The 21807-nt window shown below is 49.0% G+C and overlaps 2 protein-coding genes across 3 annotated transcripts; both read left to right on the top strand.

Annotated features, from left to right (window-relative positions):
- LOC133508473 (protocadherin Fat 4) lies at positions 1–21381 on the top strand. Of its 2 annotated transcripts, XM_061834575.1 has the most exons (5): positions 1–2687; positions 5608–8121; positions 11145–13661; positions 20048–20084; positions 21287–21381. In XM_061834575.1, the coding sequence occupies exons 1-4, from the start codon at positions 279–281 to the stop codon at positions 20057–20059; spliced, it is 7452 nt and encodes a 2483-aa protein (XP_061690559.1). In that variant the 5' UTR covers positions 1–278; the 3' UTR covers positions 20060–20084; positions 21287–21381. The 2 variants fall into 2 exon arrangements, with proteins under 2 accessions (XP_061690559.1, XP_061690558.1); XM_061834574.1 differs by lacking the exons at positions 20048–20084; positions 21287–21381 and adding an exon at positions 15380–15680.
- LOC133508475 (protocadherin alpha-C2-like) lies at positions 16392–21371 on the top strand. Its single transcript, XM_061834579.1, is given in 4 exon segments — positions 16392–17570; positions 17573–18954; positions 20048–20084; positions 21287–21371. Coding segments are annotated over 3 exon segments (2421 nt in total). The 5' UTR covers positions 16392–16543; the 3' UTR covers positions 20060–20084; positions 21287–21371.
- Positions 21382–21807: the final 426 nt, after the last annotated feature.

Here is a 21807-nt window from a genome sequence, read left to right as displayed (position 1 = left end):
GGTGCTAAAACAACAGAGGGAGGCGCTGTTTGACCAAGGGTAGAGCCCGTGACGCCATGACACTGATGCGCTGCTGTCAGGGCGGACAAATCCCCCCCCAGGGTTGTTCAGTCTCAGAGCGCACCCGTCGGAAGAGGAGCGAGACAATTACCTTCAAGAAGCATTTGCGTGCGAGATGTAAGAGTACCGGAGAAGACGGCAGTGTGAGCGACGCGGAATTCTAAATGGGATTGCAAATACTTTGCCTGAGCTGAAGTCGTACAAAACGGGACGCGACAATGGGCTCCGTTTTTCTGACGTGTTCCCTGAAGAGGTACGTGCTGCTCTTTGTGCTTCTTGCTTTTGTTCCTGGCGCACCGGCTTCAGTCACACATTATTCCATTCCTGAAGAAATGAAGGAAGGAACAATAGTTGCCAACATTGCAGACGATCTGAGCTTGGACGTGAGAACGCTAAACAAAAGGAAGATGCGGCTGGATATTATTGCAAATAAAAGATATCTGGATGTGAAAAAGGAAACCGGCGAGCTGTACATTGTGGAGAAAATTGACAGGGAAATCCTTTGTCCAACTAAATCTTCAGCGTCGTGTTATCTTAAACTGGAGGTCATTTTGGAAAATCCTGTGCGAATTTTCAACATTGAAGTGGAAATATTAGACACAAACGACAACGCCCCTCAATTTAGGAGGGACGCCATTAACTTGGACATTTCTGAATCTACTCCAAAGGGAGAAAGATTCTCTCTCAGCAATGCCGTCGATCCCGATGTCGGCTCTAATACAGTAAAAACATATCATCTGAGTGAAAGTGATAAATTTGACATTGAAGTTCAAACAGGGAGAGATGGGTCGAAATTTGCTGAATTAATATTAAAGGACACGTTAGACCGAGAGAAGCAGGCTGTGCACAATTTAATACTGACGGCGGTAGATGGCGGTAAACCTCCGCGTTCTGGAACTGCCAAAATTATACTTCAGGTATTGGACAACAACGATAACGCCCCATTGTTTGATGAAGCCATATACAACGTCAAAATAATGGAAAATTCTCCGATTGGAAGCCTTGTTATTGATCTGAACGCGACCGACTTGGATGAGGGCTCCAATTCGGATTTGACATATTCGTACAGTTTATATACACCCGAGAAAACGCAAGAAACCTTTAATTTAAATCCTTCTACCGGCGAGATTACGGTGAAGGGAACGTTGAACTATGAAGAGTTCAGGATTTATGACATGGAAGTCATCGCGGCAGACAAAGGAGTCAATAGTTTAGCGGGACAATGTACCATCAAAATTCAGGTGGAGGACATGAACGACAACCACCCGGAAATCTCCATCAAATCCTTCCAAAGTCCCGTCAGCGAGAACATCGGCGTGGACTCGGTGATAGCAGTGGTCAGCGTGAGCGACGAGGACTCGGGCCACAACGGAGTGGTGGACCTTCGCATCCCGCCAAATCTGCCTTTCCGACTCAGGGAGTCCTCGGACAACTATTACCAGCTGGTGGTGTCGGAGCCCTTGGACCGCGAGAAGGTTCCGGAATACGACATCACCTTCACGGTGACAGACCGAGGCTCCCCTCCTTTGAGCGACAACGAAACCATGACTTTACAGCTGCTGGACGTCAACGACAACGTGCCGCGCTTCCCGCAGCCCTTCTACAACATCCGCGTGCCGGAGAATAACGCTCCCGGCGCCCTGCTGACGTCCCTGAGCGCCTTCGACCCCGACCTGCACGAGAACCAGTACCTGGTGTACTTCATCGTGGAGAAGGAGATCGCCAACACCTCCATGTCCATGCTGTTCTCCATCAACCCGGAGAACGGCAACCTGTACGCGCTCAAGACCTTCGACTACGAGATGGAGAAGGACTTTCTCTTCCACATCGAGGCCAGGGACTCGGGCTCTCCTCCGCTCAGCAGCAAGGTGAGCGTCCGCGTGGCGGTGGCCGACCAGAACGACAACGCTCCGGTCATCGTCTCTCCGTGGCGGGCGCACGGCTCGGCGGCGGAGGAGAAGATCCCCCGATCCACGGAGAAAGGCTCTCTGGTGGCCAAGGTGATCGCCTTGGACGAGGACTCCGTGCACAACTCTCGCATCACCTACCAGTTCCTGCAGGTGAGCGACGCCTCCCTGTTCAGCCTGGACCAGTACAACGGCGAGATCCGCACCACCAGGATGTTCAGTTACAAAGACTGGCGCCACCAGAGACTGGTGGTGGTCGCCAAGGACAACGGGCAGCCCGCCCTCTCCGCCACGGTCACCATCAAGCTGTCCACGGTGGAAACGGCCGCCAGGGCCTACTCGGACGGCGGCGAGGCGCCTCCGGAATACGACGTCTTCTCCGACCTCAACGTGTACTTGGTCATCGGTCTGGGCTCGGTGTCCTTCCTGCTGCTCATCACCGTCTCGGTCTGCGTGGTGCTCAAGTGTCAGAAGGTCAAGCCCGGCCAGGCGGCCCCTCCCTGCAGGAGCAGCGTGATCAGCGAGAGGAACTCCACGCTGGCCGATTCCACCCTGGTGTCCAACGACGCCTACTGGTACAGTCTGTTTCTGGCCGAGACCAGGAAGGGGAAGCTGGTGGTCCGGCAGCCCGTGCCCAAGGGCTCCAGGTACTTCGTGTCCAGCATTCCCAGGAGCGCCGGCGTGTCCGTCACCAGCGACTCCGCCCCCTCCACCTTGCAGGTATGGCGACAACTGGATACATTTTATCAGTGGGAGATTTAATTGAAATGTAATTCACTTGGTTTGCTAATTGGGCACTTCAAATTCCTTCTCTTTTCATTGCTTTGTACTCGTTGACCTTCTTATTAAAGGCAGCAAATATGCAGTTTGAGTGACACGCCACAGTTAATTTGACAGCCTTGCTTCAGGGCAGCCCAATAAGTTTCAGCCACTTACTGATATTTCTCCAGTGGATAAAAAGTCTACACATGCTTCTTCAAATGTCAGGTTTTTGTTGTTTTGAAAATCTAAGACCACGATGGAAACAGCCACAGTTCCATTTTATCCGAGGTCGGTTCACGGGGGCAGTAGCTTTAGCAGGGACACTCAGATGCCCCTTCCTTCAGTCACTTCATTCAGCTCTTCCGGGGGAATCCCGAGGTATGCCCCGGCCAGCCAAGGGATGTCGTCTCTCCTACATGTTCTGTGTCGACTCTGGGGTCCATTTCTGGTGGGACGTGGCCAGAACTCCACTCCAGGGAAGCGTCCAGGAGACATCCGAGTCACCTCGTCTGTCTCGGACCTCACTCTCTGAATGTTGAGGAGTAGCAGCTCTATTCTGAGGTCCTTCTGGGTGACCAAGGTCCTCATGCTGTCTCGAAGGGAGAGCCCAGACACCCCGCAGACGAAAGTCATTTCGGCTGCTTGTTTTTGGGATCTTGTTCCTTTGTTCCTGAGCCATAGCTCGTGAGGGTAAGGAACATAGATCAACCAATAAATTGAGAGCTTCGCTTTTCAGCCCAGCTCCTTCTTTACCACAATAGATTGGTACAAAATCTGCATCACTGGAGACGCTACTCTGATCCGCTTGTTGATCTCCAGTTCCAGTCTTTCCTCGCCCATGAACAAGACCCCAAGATACTTGAACTTCTCCACTTGAGCCAGGATCTCATCCTCGACCCGGAGAGGATACGCCACCCTTTTCCTGACTAAGGACCACGGTCTCTAATTTGGAAGTGCTGATGTGCCAGGCGCTTCACACTCAGCTGTGAATCAGTCCAGTGAGAGTTGGAGACCATGGCTCGATGAAGCCAACAGAACCACATCGGCTGGAAAAAGCAGGGATGCAAAACTGAGGCCACTGAGCCGGACACCCCCGACGCCTAAGCTGCGACTAGAAATTCTGTCCGTATAAGTCACAAACAGAATTGGGGACAAAGGGAAGCTGGCAGAGTCCAACTCTCACCGGAAACTAGTCTGACTTACTGCCAGCATTGCTGACCAAACTCTGATCACGTTTGTACAGGGACTGGAAAGCCAGTCTCTAGGCATTTGGCCCCCCACAGGAATGGAGACAGGGTCAAACGTCTTCTCCCAATCCACAAAACACATGTAGAGTGGTTGCGCAAACTCCCATGCAACTTTGTGGTCCCTGACTAGCGTCTAGAGCTGGTCCACTGCTCCACGGCTAGGACAAAAACTACGTTGCTCATCCTGAATCTGAGATTCAACTTCAGATCAAAACATGCAAATGAGTTCAAAGTTCAAAATTCACATCTTGAATTTTTCAACAACTCAGGACGGAGCACCTTTTGTTCGAAGCCACACACTTATTAGGTGAGCTAAAGTTTTGGAACAGACATGATGAAACCAACTTCAAGTAAATGGCATTGCATATTTAGTGGCTCAACCGTGACTTGCTGTAACTGCATCGAGCCTCTGACCCGTCGACGTCACCAGACTGTTGCCTTCTTCGATTGAAATCTTTTCCCAGGCCTTTACCGCGACCTCTTTCAGTTCTTGTTTGTTTCTGGGATGGGTTCTCCCTTCGGTCTCCTCTTCAGGAGGTAAAATGCATGCGCTGTTGGGTTAAGATCTACTGACTGACTTGGCCAATCCAAGACTTTCCAGTCCCCCCCCCCCCCCCGATAACATCCTTTGTTGAGTTAGTTGTGTGTTTTGTGTTGGTGTCTCGTTGCACGATGAAGCTTCTCCCGATAAGTTTGATGTTACTTGAATTACTTTTCAAACATAACGCGTACGGGTGAACGTGTTGTGATTGGAATCATTCAGACACGCAGCCGACTAATTTGTTATGCGTCAATTCATTTTCAGTTGACGTCTCTGGAAAAATCACATCGGAGTGTGAACCTCATTTATCAATTTGGGGACTGGAACGCTTAGTTAAAATATGGTGAGCAGTACAGTACTTGTTTTATTGTGGAGTGACACCATGTTGACTTAGTAGAAGGGCATTTCTACTTGTTTCCTTTTTCAACTTGCATACCAACCGGATCAAAGCGACTTCTTTGTCAAGCTGTCAAAAATATGTAAACACAGTACATGAGTGACACAAATAATGGAGAACATTCTGGGGCTTGTGGAGATGTTGGGGGATTTCGGTGCCTTGCCCAAGAGCACCTGACTGAGTTTCAGCCCTTTTCTCGTCTCCCAATGGGCCAGTCTGCCAACAACTGTGGTTGAAATGTGTGGTGCCACAGCTGCCCCTAGTGGTCAAAATAAATATCTGCCTTTGCTCAACCCACTGTTATTTTCGTGGCACTTGAAAACAAAACAGCTCCAACGAAGTCACGTGCGTTAATACAACAAAAACACAGGGGACAATTCAACATAACGCAAAAATAGGATACATATAAATGATCAAAAATTAAGTTAAAGAATGAAACGGATATGGCAATTGATCAATTAATACAGAAAAATATATAAGAAAACAGGGGGTCGCGATGTACCACGACAACACGACGGTGGCGCTGTTCTGACTCTTTGAAGGAGATCCAATTGGCACCGTCACCGCAGACCCTCGAGCGTCATTGGGCGGTTCTTCCACCCAGTGGACGACTTGACGGAGCCGAAAAGAACCTCCGTCAATGCGGGGATTTATTTGTTTATTTATTTTCTTTCTGTCGACTACTACCTGGAGGACATTTGCAAAGACGTGTTCTGGACTATTTTCTTTGCGGCGAAATTGGAGCGTCCAAAAGGCGCATTTGCGACGGAGGTGCAGGGAGCGCACACGAGAACAATGAGCGCCATTGTGTTCACGCCGCCACGGCAAAGGTACGTGCCGCTGCTTCTTGTTCTCCTTCTCTCTTCCGTCCATCAAATTGCCACATCCGTGACCCATTATTCCATCCCCGAGGAAATGAAGGAGGGCTCCGTTGTTGCCAACCTGGCGGCCGATCTGGGGCTGGATGTGAAAACATTGAGCCAGAGGAAGATGCGTCTGGACATTATTTCAAATAAAAAATATCTGGACGTCAACAGAGACACCGGGGAGCTCTTCATCGTGGAGAAGATCGACAGGGAACATTGTCTCATTAAATCCTCTGCATCTTGTTATCTGAGACTTGAGGTGATTCTGGAAAATCCTGTGCGAATATTTAACATTGAAGTAGAAATAGTAGACATAAATGACAACGCCCCTCAATTTCGGAGAGACGCCATTCATTTGGATATTTCTGAATCGACACCAAAAGGAGAGAGATTCTCTCTCAGCAATGCGGTTGATCCTGATTTTGGAAGCAATACAGTGAAAACATATCATCTGAGTGAAAGTGATAGATTTGACATCGAAGTTCAAACAGGGAGGGATGGATCGAAATTTGCTGAATTAATATTAAAAGACACGTTAGACCGAGAGAAGCAGGCTGTGCATAATTTGATATTAACAGCGGTAGACGGCGGTAAACCTCCGCGTTCTGGAACTGCCAAAATTATTGTTCAGGTATTGGACAACAACGATAACGCCCCTTTGTTTGATGAAGCCATATACAACGTCAAAATAATGGAAAATTCTCCGATTGGAAGCCTTGTTATTGATCTGAACGCGACCGACTTGGATGAGGGCTCCAATTCGGATTTGACATATTCGTACAGTTTATATACACCCGAGAAAACGCAGGAAACCTTTAATTTAAATCCTGCTACCGGCGAGATTACGGTGAAGGGAACGTTGAACTATGAAGAGTTCAGGATTTATGACATGGAAGTCATCGCGGCAGACAAAGGAGTCAATAGTTTAGCGGGACAATGTACCATCAAAATTCAGGTGGAGGACATGAACGACAACCACCCGGAAATCTCCATCAAATCCTTCCAAAGTCCCGTCAGCGAGAACATCGGCGTGGACTCGGTGATAGCAGTGGTCAGCGTGAGCGACGAGGACTCGGGCCACAACGGAGTGGTGGACCTTCGCATCCCGCCAAATCTGCCTTTCCGACTCAGGGAGTCCTCGGACAACTATTACCAGCTGGTGGTGTCGGAGCCCTTGGACCGCGAGAAGGTTCCGGAATACGACATCACCTTCACGGTGACAGACCGAGGCTCCCCTCCTTTGAGCGACAACGAAACCATGACTTTACAGCTGCTGGACGTCAACGACAACGTGCCGCGCTTCCCGCAGCCCTTCTACAACATCCGCGTGCCGGAGAATAACGCTCCCGGCGCCCTGCTGACGTCCCTGAGCGCCTTCGACCCCGACCTGCACGAGAACCAGTACCTGGTGTACTTCATCGTGGAGAAGGAGATCGCCAACACCTCCATGTCCATGCTGTTCTCCATCAACCCGGAGAACGGCAACCTGTACGCGCTCAAGACCTTCGACTACGAGATGGAGAAGGACTTTCTCTTCCACATCGAGGCCAGGGACTCGGGCTCTCCTCCGCTCAGCAGCAAGGTGAGCGTCCGCGTGGCGGTGGCCGACCAGAACGACAACGCTCCGGTCATCGTCTCTCCGTGGCGGGCGCACGGCTCGGCGGTGGAGGAGAAGATCCCCCGATCCACGGAGAAAGGCTCTCTGGTGGCCAAGGTGATCGCCTTGGACGAGGACTCCGTGCACAACTCTCGCATCACCTACCAGTTCCTGCAGGTGAGCGACGCCTCCCTGTTCAGCCTGGACCAGTACAACGGCGAGATCCGCACCACCAGGATGTTCAGTTACAAAGACTGGCGCCACCAGAGACTGGTGGTGGTCGCCAAGGACAACGGGCAGCCCGCCCTCTCCGCCACGGTCACCATCAAGCTGTCCACGGTGGAAACGGCCGCCAGGGCCTACTCGGACGGCGGCGAGGCGCCTCCGGAATACGACGTCTTCTCCGACCTCAACGTGTACTTGGTCATCGGTCTGGGCTCGGTGTCCTTCCTGCTGCTCATCACCGTCTCGGTCTGCGTGGTGCTCAAGTGTCAGAAGGTCAAGCCCGGCCAGGCGGCCCCTCCCTGCAGGAGCAGCGTGATCAGCGAGAGGAACTCCACGCTGGCCGATTCCACCCTGGTGTCCAACGACGCCTACTGGTACAGTCTGTTTCTGGCCGAGACCAGGAAGGGGAAGCTGGTGGTCCGGCAGCCCGTGCCCAAGGGCTCCAGGTACTTCGTGTCCAGCATTCCCAGGAGCGCCGGCGTGTCCGTCACCAGCGACTCCGCCCCCTCCACCTTGCAGGTATGACGACAACTTCATACATTTTGTCAGTGGGAGACTCTCAAAGTTGAGGAATTTACATTTGCATCAAATATGTCAACGCAGCAGTTTGAGTGACACCCCGAAGTGATGCGTTTCCTTCTCTGGCCTGAGAAAAGTGCAAAGTCCATTAGTCCCTTGCTCGAGGGCACCTCACTGAGGTTTAGCCATTGACTTACATCCTTACAGTGGATCTAAAATATTGACACACCCTCGTTCAAATGTCAGTTGTTTTGTCATTTTGAAAATATGAGACCAAGACTGATATGCTATATTGTGTTGGCAAAAATATTTGCTCACCTGCTTTGACTCAGATATGAATTTAAGCGACAGCCCATTCTTAATCCACGGAGTTCAATTTGACATTGTCTACCCCCTCCAGTTATAAGATCTTCAATTCTTCTGGAAAGGTTTTCCACAGGTTTTAGGAGTGTTGTTTTGGGAATTTATGACACATTTTTCCCAGAGTACATTTGTGAGGTTACATTTCTGATACTGAACAAGAAAGCTTGGCTCTCATTCTTCACTGTATTTCATTCAAAAATGTTCTATTGGGTTTCAGTCAGGATTGTGCTGGTCAGCCACGTTCATCGACATCCTTCCCTTTATGAATCCTGATTAGTACACCGAGGCTCAGTCCTGTTGGAAGAGCAAAGGTCATCTCCAAACCCGTGCCAGAAAGTTGGAAATCTCCAAAATATTAGCTCCCGAGCTCCAGAGAAAGGAACTCTGAATGCTTCACCTTACCAAGAGATTTTGGACAATCAAACAGTTGGGGGGTGGGGGGAGCCCTTCCAGTTCCAACATGTCTGTGCACCTGTGCACAAAGCAAGGTCCATCCAGACATTGATGATCTTCACTGGCCTGTACAGAGCCCTGACCTCAACCCAAAACAACACATTTGGGGTTGATTTAGATTGGCCAGTGAGCCAGGCCTTCTCGTCCACAACATCAACGCGAGGCTTTGCAAATATGCTCTTGGAAGAATGGGAAAAAATTCCCATGAAGTCATTCTTAAATGTTGACTTAAAATCATACGTGAAGTCATGAGGCTGATTGAGTACTTTTGGTAGTTTAGACTAATATCAAATCATCTTCTAGCATGAACACGTTTTTGTCACCCACACAGCACAGTTGGAAATTTTTTTTTTTTTTTTTTTTTAGAGGGGAAGTAAAACTAAACAACTGAGATAATGTCGTTGCACAAGTGTGCACACCCTGGTGTAACTTATTAAGAAGTAACCAGTCAGGTTCCAACTTATCAAATGGGAGTCAACACACACTTGCCACTGTTGAAGGTGCTGACGCTTCGTCACAAATAAAATGCAGTTGCTAAACATTGTTAGCATTGTTACGTGTGTTGACTTTTCATAGCCACTGTGGTTCTTTTTGGTAACGTGTCGGGCAAACGTGGCCTGAATGTGAGGTCAGAGTTGTTCTGCCACTTGACTGCGAGTCCCACGCCGATGTTGCTTGTTTCAGCCGTACAACGTGTAAAATCGGCTTCTGGCCACGTCTCACGTCTCGGAATTGCAACGTTCTGGTGCTCGTCGACGCTTCCACCGTGACCACAAAATATTGAGGAGTCCAACTTATCTTAACAAACATTGAGGAGCAATGATCGATCATCCAGGAGCTAGCATGGATGAGCAATATCGAGCAAGTTCCGTTTCCTATGCAGAAGTCTTTGGGTTCCACGGCCGTGACTTATAAAGTGAACGGACGCCAGCTGGCTTGCAAGCCGTGTGCGACTTCACAAATGGAATACTTTAGGCCTCGTTGTTGTTGTATTAATTTAGTCTCTGTAGCCAAAAGGCAGTTTTGATGAGAGTCCACCATTTTTTTTGTTTTGCACATCATAGAGAGGAACACATCACCACTTAACACAACTAACTCCAAACATGTGTTGCAAATGAGTTTTGAGCCTGGGGAGGGGACCTCATTGGGGAATCCAGGATGGGGGGGTCACTCAGAGCCGGCTTTGCCCGTAACTGTAACGTGGGTACACTTGCGCCGTCCTGATCGGGGTGTCCTGTCACACACTTGAAATACAAACCACAAAATTGGGCGTCTCGTGATTGTAATTATTTGGACACAGAGCAGATAAATTTGTGAGACATGTCAGTCACCTGACCTCATCTTTAATTGATCACATCCGAAAAGTGACGACAATTAAGTGCGAAACTTTAACCAGTTGAATTTTTAGTATACATTTGATTAAGATTACTTACTTTTTTGGAGCTTCACCACAACGGCTTTGCAATGTGGATATTCTAGAGTTGGTTTTCTTTTTAAAGTTGTGTCCATGCATATTTTTTCACTGACTTTCACGTAGAACCATCACGTACGTGAACGCAGTCAGCACACGGGGCAAGAGTGACAAGCAATGGGGAGCAACTTCTGGCCTGAGGAGAATACGGGGGAGTTTCATGCCTTGCTCACTTGGTTTCAGCCCCTTCCTCATTTCCCACTGGGTCAAATAGTACCTTTGGGTCGGTCCAAAGTCACACTGCGGACCACAGGAACGCTATCGTTGCAATGTATAGTACCACAGCTACCCCTAGTGGTTCTAAAAAAAAGTATTTTTGACTTAGCTCAACTCTCCTTTTATTTTGGAATACGTTAAAAATAAAGCAGCTGAAACGAAGTGATGCACGTCAATTCAAATCAAACAAAACTCGAGACAATTAAAGAAAAGAAAAAGCAAATTAAAATGACGTTGTAACGTATCCAACAAAGAGGACCTTTGCATTCAATCACTCAATATTAAAAACAAATATGCATGAAAATAGTTCATCGCGGGTCGCAATGTACCACGACAACACGACGGTGGCGCTGTTCTGACTCTTTGAAGGAGATCCAATTGGCACCGTCACCGCAGACCCTCGAGCGTCATTGGGCGGTTCTTCCACCCAGTGGACGACTTGACGGAGCCGAAAAGAACCTCCGTCAATGCGGGGATTTATTTGTTTATTTATTTTCTTTCTGTCGACTACTACCTGGAGGACATTTGCAAAGACGTGTTCTGGACTATTTTCTTTGCGGCGAAATTGGAGCGTCCAAAAGGCGCATTTGCGACGGAGGTGCAGGGAGCGCACACGAGAACAATGAGCGCCATTGTGTTCACGCCGCCACGGCAAAGGTACGTGCCGCTGCTTCTTGTTCTCCTTCTCTCTTCCGTCCATCAAATTGCCACATCCGTGACCCATTATTCCATCCCCGAGGAAATGAAGGAGGGCTCCGTTGTTGCCAACCTGGCGGCCGATCTGGGGCTGGATGTGAAAACATTGAGCCAGAGGAAGATGCGTCTGGACATTATTTCAAATAAAAAATATCTGGACGTCAACAGAGACACCGGGGAGCTCTTCATCGTGGAGAAGATCGACAGGGAACATATTTGCACCACAAAATCGTCAGCATCATGCTATCTGAGACTTGAGGTGATTCTGGAGAATCCGCTACGAATTTTTAACCTTGAAGTAGAAATCATGGACATGAATGACAACGCCCCTAAATTTCGGAGAGACGCCATTCATTTGGATATTTCTGAATCGACACCAAAAGGAGAGAGATTCTCTCTCAGCAACGCCGTCGATCCGGACGTTGGAAGTAATACAGTGAAAACATATCATCTGAGTGAAAGTGAACATTTTGATATTGAAGTTCAGACGGGGAGGGAGGGAACAAAACTTGCAGATTTGATATTGATGAAAATATTAGACCGGGAGAAGCAGGCCGTGCACAATTTAATACTGACGGCGGTAGATGGCGGTACACCTCCGCGTTCCGGTACTGCGAGTATTATTGTTCATGTTTTAGACAACAACGATAACGCCCCTTTGTTTGATGAAGCCATATACAACATCAAAATAATGGAAAATTCTCCGATTGGAAGCCTTGTTATTGATCTGAACGCTACCGACTTGGATGAGGGCTCCAATTCGGATTTGACATATTCGTACAGTTTATATACACCCGAGAAAACGCAGGAAACCTTTAATTTAAATCCTGCTACCGGCGAGATTACGGTGAAGGGAACGTTGAACTATGAAGAGTTCAGGATTTATGACATGGAAGTCATCGCGGCAGACAAAGGAGTCAATAGTTTAGCGGGACAATGTACCATCAAAATTCAGGTGGAGGACATGAACGACAACCACCCGGAAATCTCCATCAAATCCTTCCAAAGTCCCGTCAGCGAGAACATCGGCGTGGACTCGGTGATAGCAGTGGTCAGCGTGAGCGACGAGGACTCGGGCCACAACGGAGTGGTGGACCTTCGCATCCCGCCAAATCTGCCTTTCCGACTCAGGGAGTCCTCCGACAACTATTACCAGCTGGTGGTGTCGGAGCCCTTGGACCGCGAGAAGGTTCCGGAATACGACATCACCTTCACGGTGACAGACCGAGGCTCCCCTCCTTTGAGCGACAACGAAACCATGACTTTACAGCTGCTGGACGTCAACGACAACGTGCCGCGCTTCCCGCAGCCCTTCTACAACATCCGCGTGCCGGAGAATAACGCTCCCGGCGCCCTGCTGACGTCCCTGAGCGCCTTCGACCCCGACCTGCACGAGAACCAGTACCTGGTGTACTTCATCGTGGAGAAGGAGATCGCCAACACCTCCATGTCCATGCTGTTCTCCATCAACCCGGAGAACGGCAACCTGTACGCGCTCAAGACCTTCGACTACGAGATGGAGAAGGACTTTCTCTTCCACATCGAGGCCAGGGACTCGGGCTCTCCTCCGCTCAGCAGCAAGGTGAGCGTCCGCGTGGCGGTGGCCGACCAGAACGACAACGCTCCGGTCATCGTCTCTCCGTGGCGGGCGCACGGCTCGGCGGTGGAGGAGAAGATCCCCCGATCCACGGAGAAAGGCTCTCTGGTGGCCAAGGTGATCGCCTTGGACGAGGACTCCGTGCACAACTCTCGCATCACCTACCAGTTCCTGCAGGTGAGCGACGCCTCCCTGTTCAGCCTGGACCAGTACAACGGCGAGATCCGCACCACCAGGATGTTCAGTTACAAAGACTGGCGCCACCAGAGACTGGTGGTGGTCGCCAAGGACAACGGGCAGCCCGCCCTCTCCGCCACGGTCACCATCAAGCTGTCCACGGTGGAAACGGCCGCCAGGGCCTACTCGGACGGCGGCGAGGCGCCTCCGGAATACGACGTCTTCTCCGACCTCAACGTGTACTTGGTCATCGGTCTGGGCTCGGTGTCCTTCCTGCTGCTCATCACCGTCTCGGTCTGCGTGGTGCTCAAGTGTCAGAAGGTCAAGCCCGGCCAGGCGGCCCCTCCCTGCAGGAGCAGCGTGATCAGCGAGAGGAACTCCACGCTGGCCGATTCCACCCTGGTGTCCAACGACGCCTACTGGTACAGTCTGTTTCTGGCCGAGACCAGGAAGGGGAAGCTGGTGGTCCGGCAGCCCGTGCCCAAGGGCTCCAGGTACTTCGTGTCCAGCATTCCCAGGAGCGCCGGCGTGTCCGTCACCAGCGACTCCGCCCCCTCCACCTTGCAGGTATGACGACACCTCTGGCGACATTTCCCGCTTTCTTCTCAGCTCGGTGAAGATCAACCTCTTGTGACAAAAAACATTCTGTTTTAAGATTAATGGAGAGTGCGTGTGTGTGTGTGTCATATCCAGTCATTAAATTTTATAATCCACCCCTTAAATGTTGGAAGTTAACAAAACAAATATCTTCATGATCATTTAAATGAAAATGGGGGGAAAAAAGCAATTTAGTAGAGCAACAAAGACTGAGGAGGAAAGTTTTCGCATTGGTGTTCTTATACACAAATGCCACATTATATAAACTGTGATTTTTGATATTATCTACATTTAATTAAGGTTAGGCCAAACTGTAAATATTCTTCAATTTTCTTTGCATTCATTTGACATGAAAAAAAATCTCTCATCACACCACCAAGACAAAAAATCTCAAAATGAATGTATACTCACATCAAATGATGTGTAAATTTACTAAAAAATGAATTACTTGATGAAATCTGGGCCTGTTTAACAGAACACAAAGCTCACAGAAAACACGCAGGAAGTTGTGACATTCTTTTTTATGAATTGCGACAGCTGCACACGCAATTGTTATATGTTTTGCCATCTTATGAAGAAAATATGTCGTCACTTTACGTCACTGGCACAGACTGGCGGGTTAGAGGGATTGTGCGGGTCGGCTGGAGGGATGCCGATGTGGCCCATGCCAGGCGGCCAGTTGCCAGGGAGTCTCTGTGGGTCCAGCAGACCACCCTGGGTCACACGATGCGTGACGTGTCCTGTCCCCCGGTTTGCTCTCAGGTGGATCTCTGGCCCCGAGCCCCCCCCCCCCCCCCTTGCTTGATCGGGTGGGGTCCTCAGCCTCCGCCGTTGAGGCACAGCGATTACAGGACACTTCTGTCAGTCTTTGCGCACATGAAACAGGATCATTTTCACTCGCAGGGTTTTGTGCTGTTGCACAGCCCGGGGAGTCTCTCCCTGGGAGTGGGAACACACACTTTTTTGGGGGACAGATAACTCGCGCAGATGGAAATTGCTTGTGTACCTCGCACCCCACTTCCACTCTCGGTCTACAGACTTCTGTCATCCACTTAGCCAATCCCAGCCCACCTCATTTGTACCGCCGGGTTCACGGTCCTGCATGTTTCTTTTCCTGCTCTTGCCCCCCGCCGCCAGGGTGTAGCGCCACAGCCCCACGCAACTCTCACGTTTAATGTTTCATTGTCGTAGATTTGAAATGATTGACTTTTCTCATCCTGTTTGCAAATAATGCTTTATCTTTTGTCTTTGCCCCCCCCACCTTCTCGAAACATTTTTTTGTCATTCAACCGATGGACTGATTCTAAAAGAACTTCAGTTATAATCCTAAGAAACCACTGCAGAATCTTAAAAACTCCGCTGCTGCACTGTGAAACTGTTCCAGCAAAAAAAAAAAGAGATACAGATTGTCCATTTTGCTTGACCGAACAGCTGAAAACGTCAAAAAAAAAAAAAAAAAAAAAAAAAAAAGGAAGGAAGTTCGTGGCACTCTTTTGCTCTTTGTCACCTGCACAAACAGAGCATCGGGGATGTTTTGGGAATGTCCAAAAGTTTTTAATAATTTCTACTGCAGTTTACAAATTGTAATGGATGAAATACTCGCAAGATTAGCCCGAATGCAAGCAAACGCGTGGTTTTGTGAGAAGTTATTGATGGTGTGATGGCACGCTCTTCCGACTTTTGTGCAGATGGCACGGGCTCAATTCCCCCTCACTGACAGTGTCTATATGTGCCCCGCGACTGACTGGCGACCAGTTCAGGGTGTAGGCCGTCTTTTGCAGGAAGTCGGCCGGGAGAGGCTCCAGCGACCCAAACCGGGATAAGTGCTGTTGATGGTTTCGTGGTTTATATTTGGCTGCTTCTGACAACAAGTTGAAAAAGAAACTTTTTGTTTGTACTTTTTGTGGCCTTTCATATGACTGAAGCATAAATTTTGATGTAAACACAAGCACGTTTGAGGTTGTACACGGGAACGCTTTCATTTTTACACGCTGGGCATGCTTGCTTATTACAGTGCATCTTAGTTTTGGGATATGATTTAAATATTAGCACACTAGTGGAATGATCTTCAAGCTATCCTTCAGATTTGATGTTGGGGTTAGATATGGTATATGATTAGGTCCATCTAAAAATGGATGCACGGCTGGATGGAGTTAAGGTCCATTCATATTCAAAGGTTTTCTGTAAGGTACAAATTGTAAAGTGCGGTAGTTTTTTTTTCTGAAAAACTATTCTTTATTTTCTAGATTAACTTCAATTATTGAAGGGCCTACTGTATATCTCATCAGTTTCGTTCTTGGTGGTTATTACCCCTGCAAAAAAAAAAAAAAAAAAAAGCCCAATTCTTTTATGTTTAATAAACAAAATATTATGAATTTAGCCGAAAAAATATATTGAAACGAGTTGCAAATTGAGATGAATACATTTGAATGTTACTTAGGGATGCAATTTTCCAGCATCCGGAAGTTTGATCATTACAATGAACTTTTAGGAATGGATCTGAAAACAAATTAAACACGCAGTCGACTTTTTAAAAGTAAAATTATGACTATCAGGTGATTTTATAAAATGCTGTAAGGACTCCTAAGAAACGAATTTCGTCGCTGCCGTCCACAAAATCTCCCGTCCGGTGACGTCACCGGCTTCGCGAAGTCTCATTGGAGGAGGATCAGACGGACGCTCCAATTGTGAGACGTCACTCGGACAAAAGAGAGGAAGAAAAAAGAAATACTAAAAAGCAAGGCGTTGTATCCACCTGCTCGTTTCTTCTGCTTCTTGGCGTGAAAGGAGCGCGACGCGTCCGCCTTCCGCCGCCTCAAAACAGTTGATCGATCGTTTGATTGACTCTCAAAATGAGGCGCCGCTTCTTCTGTAGGTTCGTGGCCAGGCGCCCGGTGGTCACGTTTGTGGTTCTGTGCGCGTTGGTGGGCACGGCGTCGCCCGTCACCCACTACTCCATTCCCGAAGAAATGGAGGAAGGCTCCGTCGTTGCGCATTTGGCGTCCGATTTGGGTTTGGACGTCCGGACGCTGAACACGCGCAACATGCGCGTGGATGTGGTCGCAAACAAAAAATATCTCGAGATTAACAAGAACACGGGGGAGCTTTACATACTGGACAGAATCGACAGGGAGTTGTTGTGTCCTCTGAAAACGACCACCTCCTGTTTCCTGAAATTGGACGCAGCGATCGAAAATCCAATCCGCATGTTTAACATCGAAGTGGAAATCACGGACATTAATGACAACGCCCCTCATTTTCGACGCGGCACCATGCATTTGGACATATCCGAGTCGAGCCCGGTCGGCGAGAGATTCTCCCTGAATAATGCGGTGGACCCCGACGTTGGCGTCAATTCTGTGCAGAACTACCGCCTGAGCCCCAGCCAACATTTTAACATCGAAATTCAGACGGGCAGAGACGGCTCCAAGTTCGCCGATTTGATTTTGACAAAAGCGCTGGACAGGGAGCAGCAGGCCGCGCATCTCCTCATCCTCACCGCCGTGGACGGCGGCCTGCCCACGCGCACCGGCACGGCCAGCATCATCGTTCGAGTCCTGGACGTCAATGACAACGCTCCATCTTTTCAACAAGATAAATACTTGGTGGACGTGATGGAGAATTCCCCGATCGGGAGTCTGCTCATCCAGTTGAATGCCAGCGATTTAGATGAAGGCTCCAACGCGGAATTGTTTTATTCTTACAGTTTGTACACGTCCGAAAGAACCCAAAATGTGTTCAGTTTGAATCAGGAAACTGGTGAAATCAGAGTGAAGGAGATGATTAATTATGAGGACGTCAAAATGTTTGAAATGGAAGTGGTTGCAAGTGATAACGGGCAAAACTCCTTATCCGGCCAATGTAAAGTGACCGTTCAGGTGAGGACATGAACGACAACCACCCGGAAATCTCCATCAAATCCTTCCAAAGTCCCGTCAGCGAGAACATCGGCGTGGACTCGGTGATAGCAGTGGTCAGCGTGAGCGACGAGGACTCGGGCCACAACGGAGTGGTGGACCTTCGCATCCCGCCAAATCTGCCTTTCCGACTCAGGGAGTCCTCGGACAACTATTACCAGCTGGTGGTGTCGGAGCCCTTGGACCGCGAGAAGGTTCCGGAATACGACATCACCTTCACGGTGACAGACCGAGGCTCCCCTCCTTTGAGCGACAACGAAACCATGACTTTACAGCTGCTGGACGTCAACGACAACGTGCCGCGCTTCCCGCAGCCCTTCTACAACATCCGCGTGCCGGAGAATAACGCTCCCGGCGCCCTGCTGACGTCCCTGAGCGCCTTCGACCCCGACCTGCACGAGAACCAGTACCTGGTGTACTTCATCGTGGAGAAGGAGATCGCCAACACCTCCATGTCCATGCTGTTCTCCATCAACCCGGAGAACGGCAACCTTTACGCGCTCAAGACCTTCGACTACGAGATGGAGAAGGACTTTCTTTTCCACATCGAGGCCAGGGACTCGGGCTCTCCTCCGCTCAGCAGCAAGGTGAGCGTCCGCGTGGCGGTGGCCGACCAGAACGACAACGCTCCGGTCATCGTCTCTCCGTGGCGGGCGCACGGCTCGGCGGTGGAGGAGAAGATCCCCCGATCCACGGAGAAAGGCTCTCTGGTGGCCAAGGTGATCGCCTTGGACGAGGACTCCGTGCACAACTCTCGCATCACCTACCAGTTCCTGCAGGTGAGCGACGCCTCCCTGTTCAGCCTGGACCAGTACAACGGCGAGATCCGCACCACCAGGATGTTCAGTTACAAAGACTGGCGCCACCAGAGACTGGTGGTGGTCGCCAAGGACAACGGGCAGCCCGCCCTCTCCGCCACGGTCACCATCAAGCTGTCCACGGTGGAAACGGCCGCCAGGGCCTACTCGGACGGCGGCGAGGCGCCTCCGGAATACGACGTCTTCTCCGACCTCAACGTGTACTTGGTCATCGGTCTGGGCTCGGTGTCCTTCCTGCTGCTCATCACCGTCTCGGTCTGCGTGGTGCTCAAGTGTCAGAAGGTCAAGCCCGGCCAGGCGGCCCCTCCCTGCAGGAGCAGCGTGATCAGCGAGAGGAACTCCACGCTGGCCGATTCCACCCTGGTGTCCAACGACGCCTACTGGTACAGTCTGTTTCTGGCCGAGACCAGGAAGGGGAAGCTGGTGGTCCGGCAGCCCGTGCCCAAGGGCTCCAGGTACTTCGTGTCCAGCATTCCCAGGAGCGCCGGCGTGTCCGTCACCAGCGACTCCGCCCCCTCCACCCTGCAGGTAAAAATCTTTGCTCATATCACAGCAGTGATGTTAAAGGGAGAGGAAAATCCAGGCTGCATTCAGATGGCAGTTTTTTTCAGTCATGAAAAAATGTACCAACTTGATTCAAATGTTAAAAAGTTTCACTGCTGTGGTTGATCACAAAAGGAATGATGAAATCGGCAATTGTGTCGAACATCAATGTGCAAATGTGGTTCGCGGTGAGTGGACAAAATCTCTGTCTTGATCATCTTGTAATATTTCTAAAGAAAACAATACATGAAATCAGAACTTCCTTCTGATGATTTCGCCACTGGGAGATTCGTTATTTTTCAATTAATGTTTGCTGACGGTTGGGATGTTTATGCACAAGTTGTATCACGTCTAAATGTTCATCAGTAAAAATACAAATATCAGATCAGCATACACTAAACGATGCCACCACAACGGAAATTGCACTAATTGACCCACAAGAGAAAAAGCGGCTGAGCTTGTTTGATTTCTCTTTCCTTGCTTCTTCAATCCAGAAATCACATTTTTGCTCATTTTCTGCAAGCAGCACTCACTAAACTAAATAAAACCGCTTCAGAGACTTTCTTTCATGATTCGTTGTTTGTCGCCTTCGATCGAGTTCAGGAGGGTTTACAGGGGTCAGCAACGTGGTGCTTGCGGGCACCAAGTGGTCCCCAAGGACCCCATGAGTGGCCTGTGGACCCGTTTTAAAAATATCTCACCAGTCGGGGGGTGGGGGGGGGAGCGGACGTTGTGATTTCCTGAAATCAGAAATCACTGGCAGACATTTATAGAAAGCAAACATTGCATCTTGACATTAATCTGTTTCCTAACTGTTGTGAGAAATGTTTAGAAATTCATTTGAAACGGGTGAGCTCGCCACATGAAGTCAGTTTCATAAATGGCGGTGACCCCTTGAACTTCAAACAATGATGTGACGAAATCTTAAAAAGAGTTTTTCCTTTTCATTGATGCATATCTGTCGTTGAGGGCCACAACTGTCCAATCTTTGTTCGTAGACATTCGTGACCGGCGAATTGTTTTTGACGTGACCTGCGTTGACCTCACCTCACTCTTTCTTTTTCTTCTCCCCGTCAAGTATCCCAAATGAGGGACGTCCACTCTGCAGCTTGGAGGTACGCACGACTCTCGCTGCCCGTCAGCCGTTGCGCTCATTTCACAACCGAAGTCTTCTGGTTCGTCGGTTTGGTTTGGACTCTTCTCAGTTGTGTTTCATTTCGCTTTCACCGCAAAATCACATTCTTCACCCCTTCTCGTCCACATTTTGGCTGCAGTTGATCGCATCATATTTTCATCCTGCGAGCAAACCAAAGACAAAAACAAACAACAAAGTTTGGATTTCTGTTCTCTCAATGTGTCCATTTAAAAGACAAAAGAACAACATTTGTGGGCACAACAATCCCATTGTTGTCTTATCTGACAATTTATGATTAAGATTTGATAATTCACAACATCTTTTATGTAACGTTGTCGTTGATATATGTGGACAAAGTTATGGGTCAACTGCAGCCGCTCCTTCAATCCACCTGTTGACTTATATCCTTTTAAACTATGCTGAAAAAATACATATTAATGGGACAGCGTGAAATGATCACGGATTATCTTTTTGGGATTCAACACACGTCTGAGGTAGTGGATGGCCTCACCCGTCGCCCGTGCTCACAAACGTCGGGCGATGGACGGGGCATACCCTCAACTGCTCACCAACTCATGTCGACAAATTTGTGAACAATATTTAAGAGGAATACACTTTTTGTGTAGCAGTACGTAGAAAAAGCTTGTGGGAAATAAGGTCAAGCCCCCAAAATGTTGCATTTCCATCTTTTACTTGTGTACTTTTTGCTGCACACAGCATATTTACACAGTGCATGCTATGTGTGTGTGTTTTTGGGTGGTGGTGGTGGTGGTGGTGCTGGTCTACATCCTTCATTGTGAACTAATATGTTCAATTGTGCAAAGTACGCCGGTGGACGTCGATTGTGATGTTGCCGTCTCACTGCTTCCTTACGACGATAAACTCAAATTGTTGCCCCTTTTTGTGTCTGCCCTCTTTTTTTTTTTTTTTTTTTTTTGGTGCAGGAAATGTACAAAACGAACCCAGTCGTCACACAGTTGCCTAGCAACCACGCTCCTTCTCATACTGGCCAAGCGTGATGTGTTCAATGACAGCGTGTACATTGAACTATCCGCCCAACCCTTTTTTTTTTTTTTGTATTCCGCCTGCAGCCTCCCCATCTCGGTGTCGGAAAGCATGTCAGGTCGAGCGGTCACAAAGTTTTCTGCTGTGGATAAATGTCTCTTCTTGTCTGACCGACAGGCGTCCGCAACCGGCAGCGCTCGATCCGCATGAGGCCAGAACTCCCCCAGCTGCAAATCGGACCGGTCCTGACGGGAGAGCTCCGGAGGGAAAGCGAGAACGCTGAATTGATCCTCATAATCGAGACCCAAGTGAATTTTGTGGTTTGTCGAGGACGTAACACCCCCTGCGCCCCCCCCCCTCCAACCTCTCCTGCTCTATCTATTCTTCAAGCACATACAAAGCCAATCTAAGCCTTTTTTTGAATTTTTTTTTTTTTTTAGTGTGCACGGTATGACTGCATGGCTTCAACCACACTTCCTTAAATAAATCAAAAAAATGATAAAAAAAAGAGAAATATTATTTGCCAAGAAACAGATTGGAACTTGTGGATGGTCAAGGAAGCCAAAAGAAGGCTGGACGACCCGACGATGTGGGAATCGCCAGGAAAGAAACATTTTTTGGGGGGAAACTTTTTTCCCTTCTTACCAACTTTCTCATTTTCTGCATTCATGAAAGTGGCACAGTTGACGAGCTGTCAC

This window comes from Syngnathoides biaculeatus, chromosome 11 (assembly GCF_019802595.1).
Source record: "Syngnathoides biaculeatus isolate LvHL_M chromosome 11, ASM1980259v1, whole genome shotgun sequence".
Lineage (NCBI taxonomy): Eukaryota > Metazoa > Chordata > Actinopteri > Syngnathiformes > Syngnathidae > Syngnathoides > Syngnathoides biaculeatus.
Note: the sequence above shows the minus strand (reverse complement) of the source record. Positions and strands in the feature narration are given on the sequence as shown.

Bases quoted from the DNA above. Each gene is read 5' to 3' on its own strand.
- LOC133508473 (XM_061834574.1), top strand. From the start codon at position 279: ATGGGCTCCGTTTTTCTGACGTGTTCCCTGAAGAGGTACGTGCTGCTC. The intron at 2,688-5,607 runs GTATGGCGACAA...TACTACCTGGAG, and splicing joins CCGCCCCCTCCACCTTGCAG to GACATTTGCAAAGACGTGTT. The intron at 13,662-15,379 runs GTATGACGACAC...ACTTTTGTGCAG, and splicing joins CCGCCCCCTCCACCTTGCAG to ATGGCACGGGCTCAATTCCC.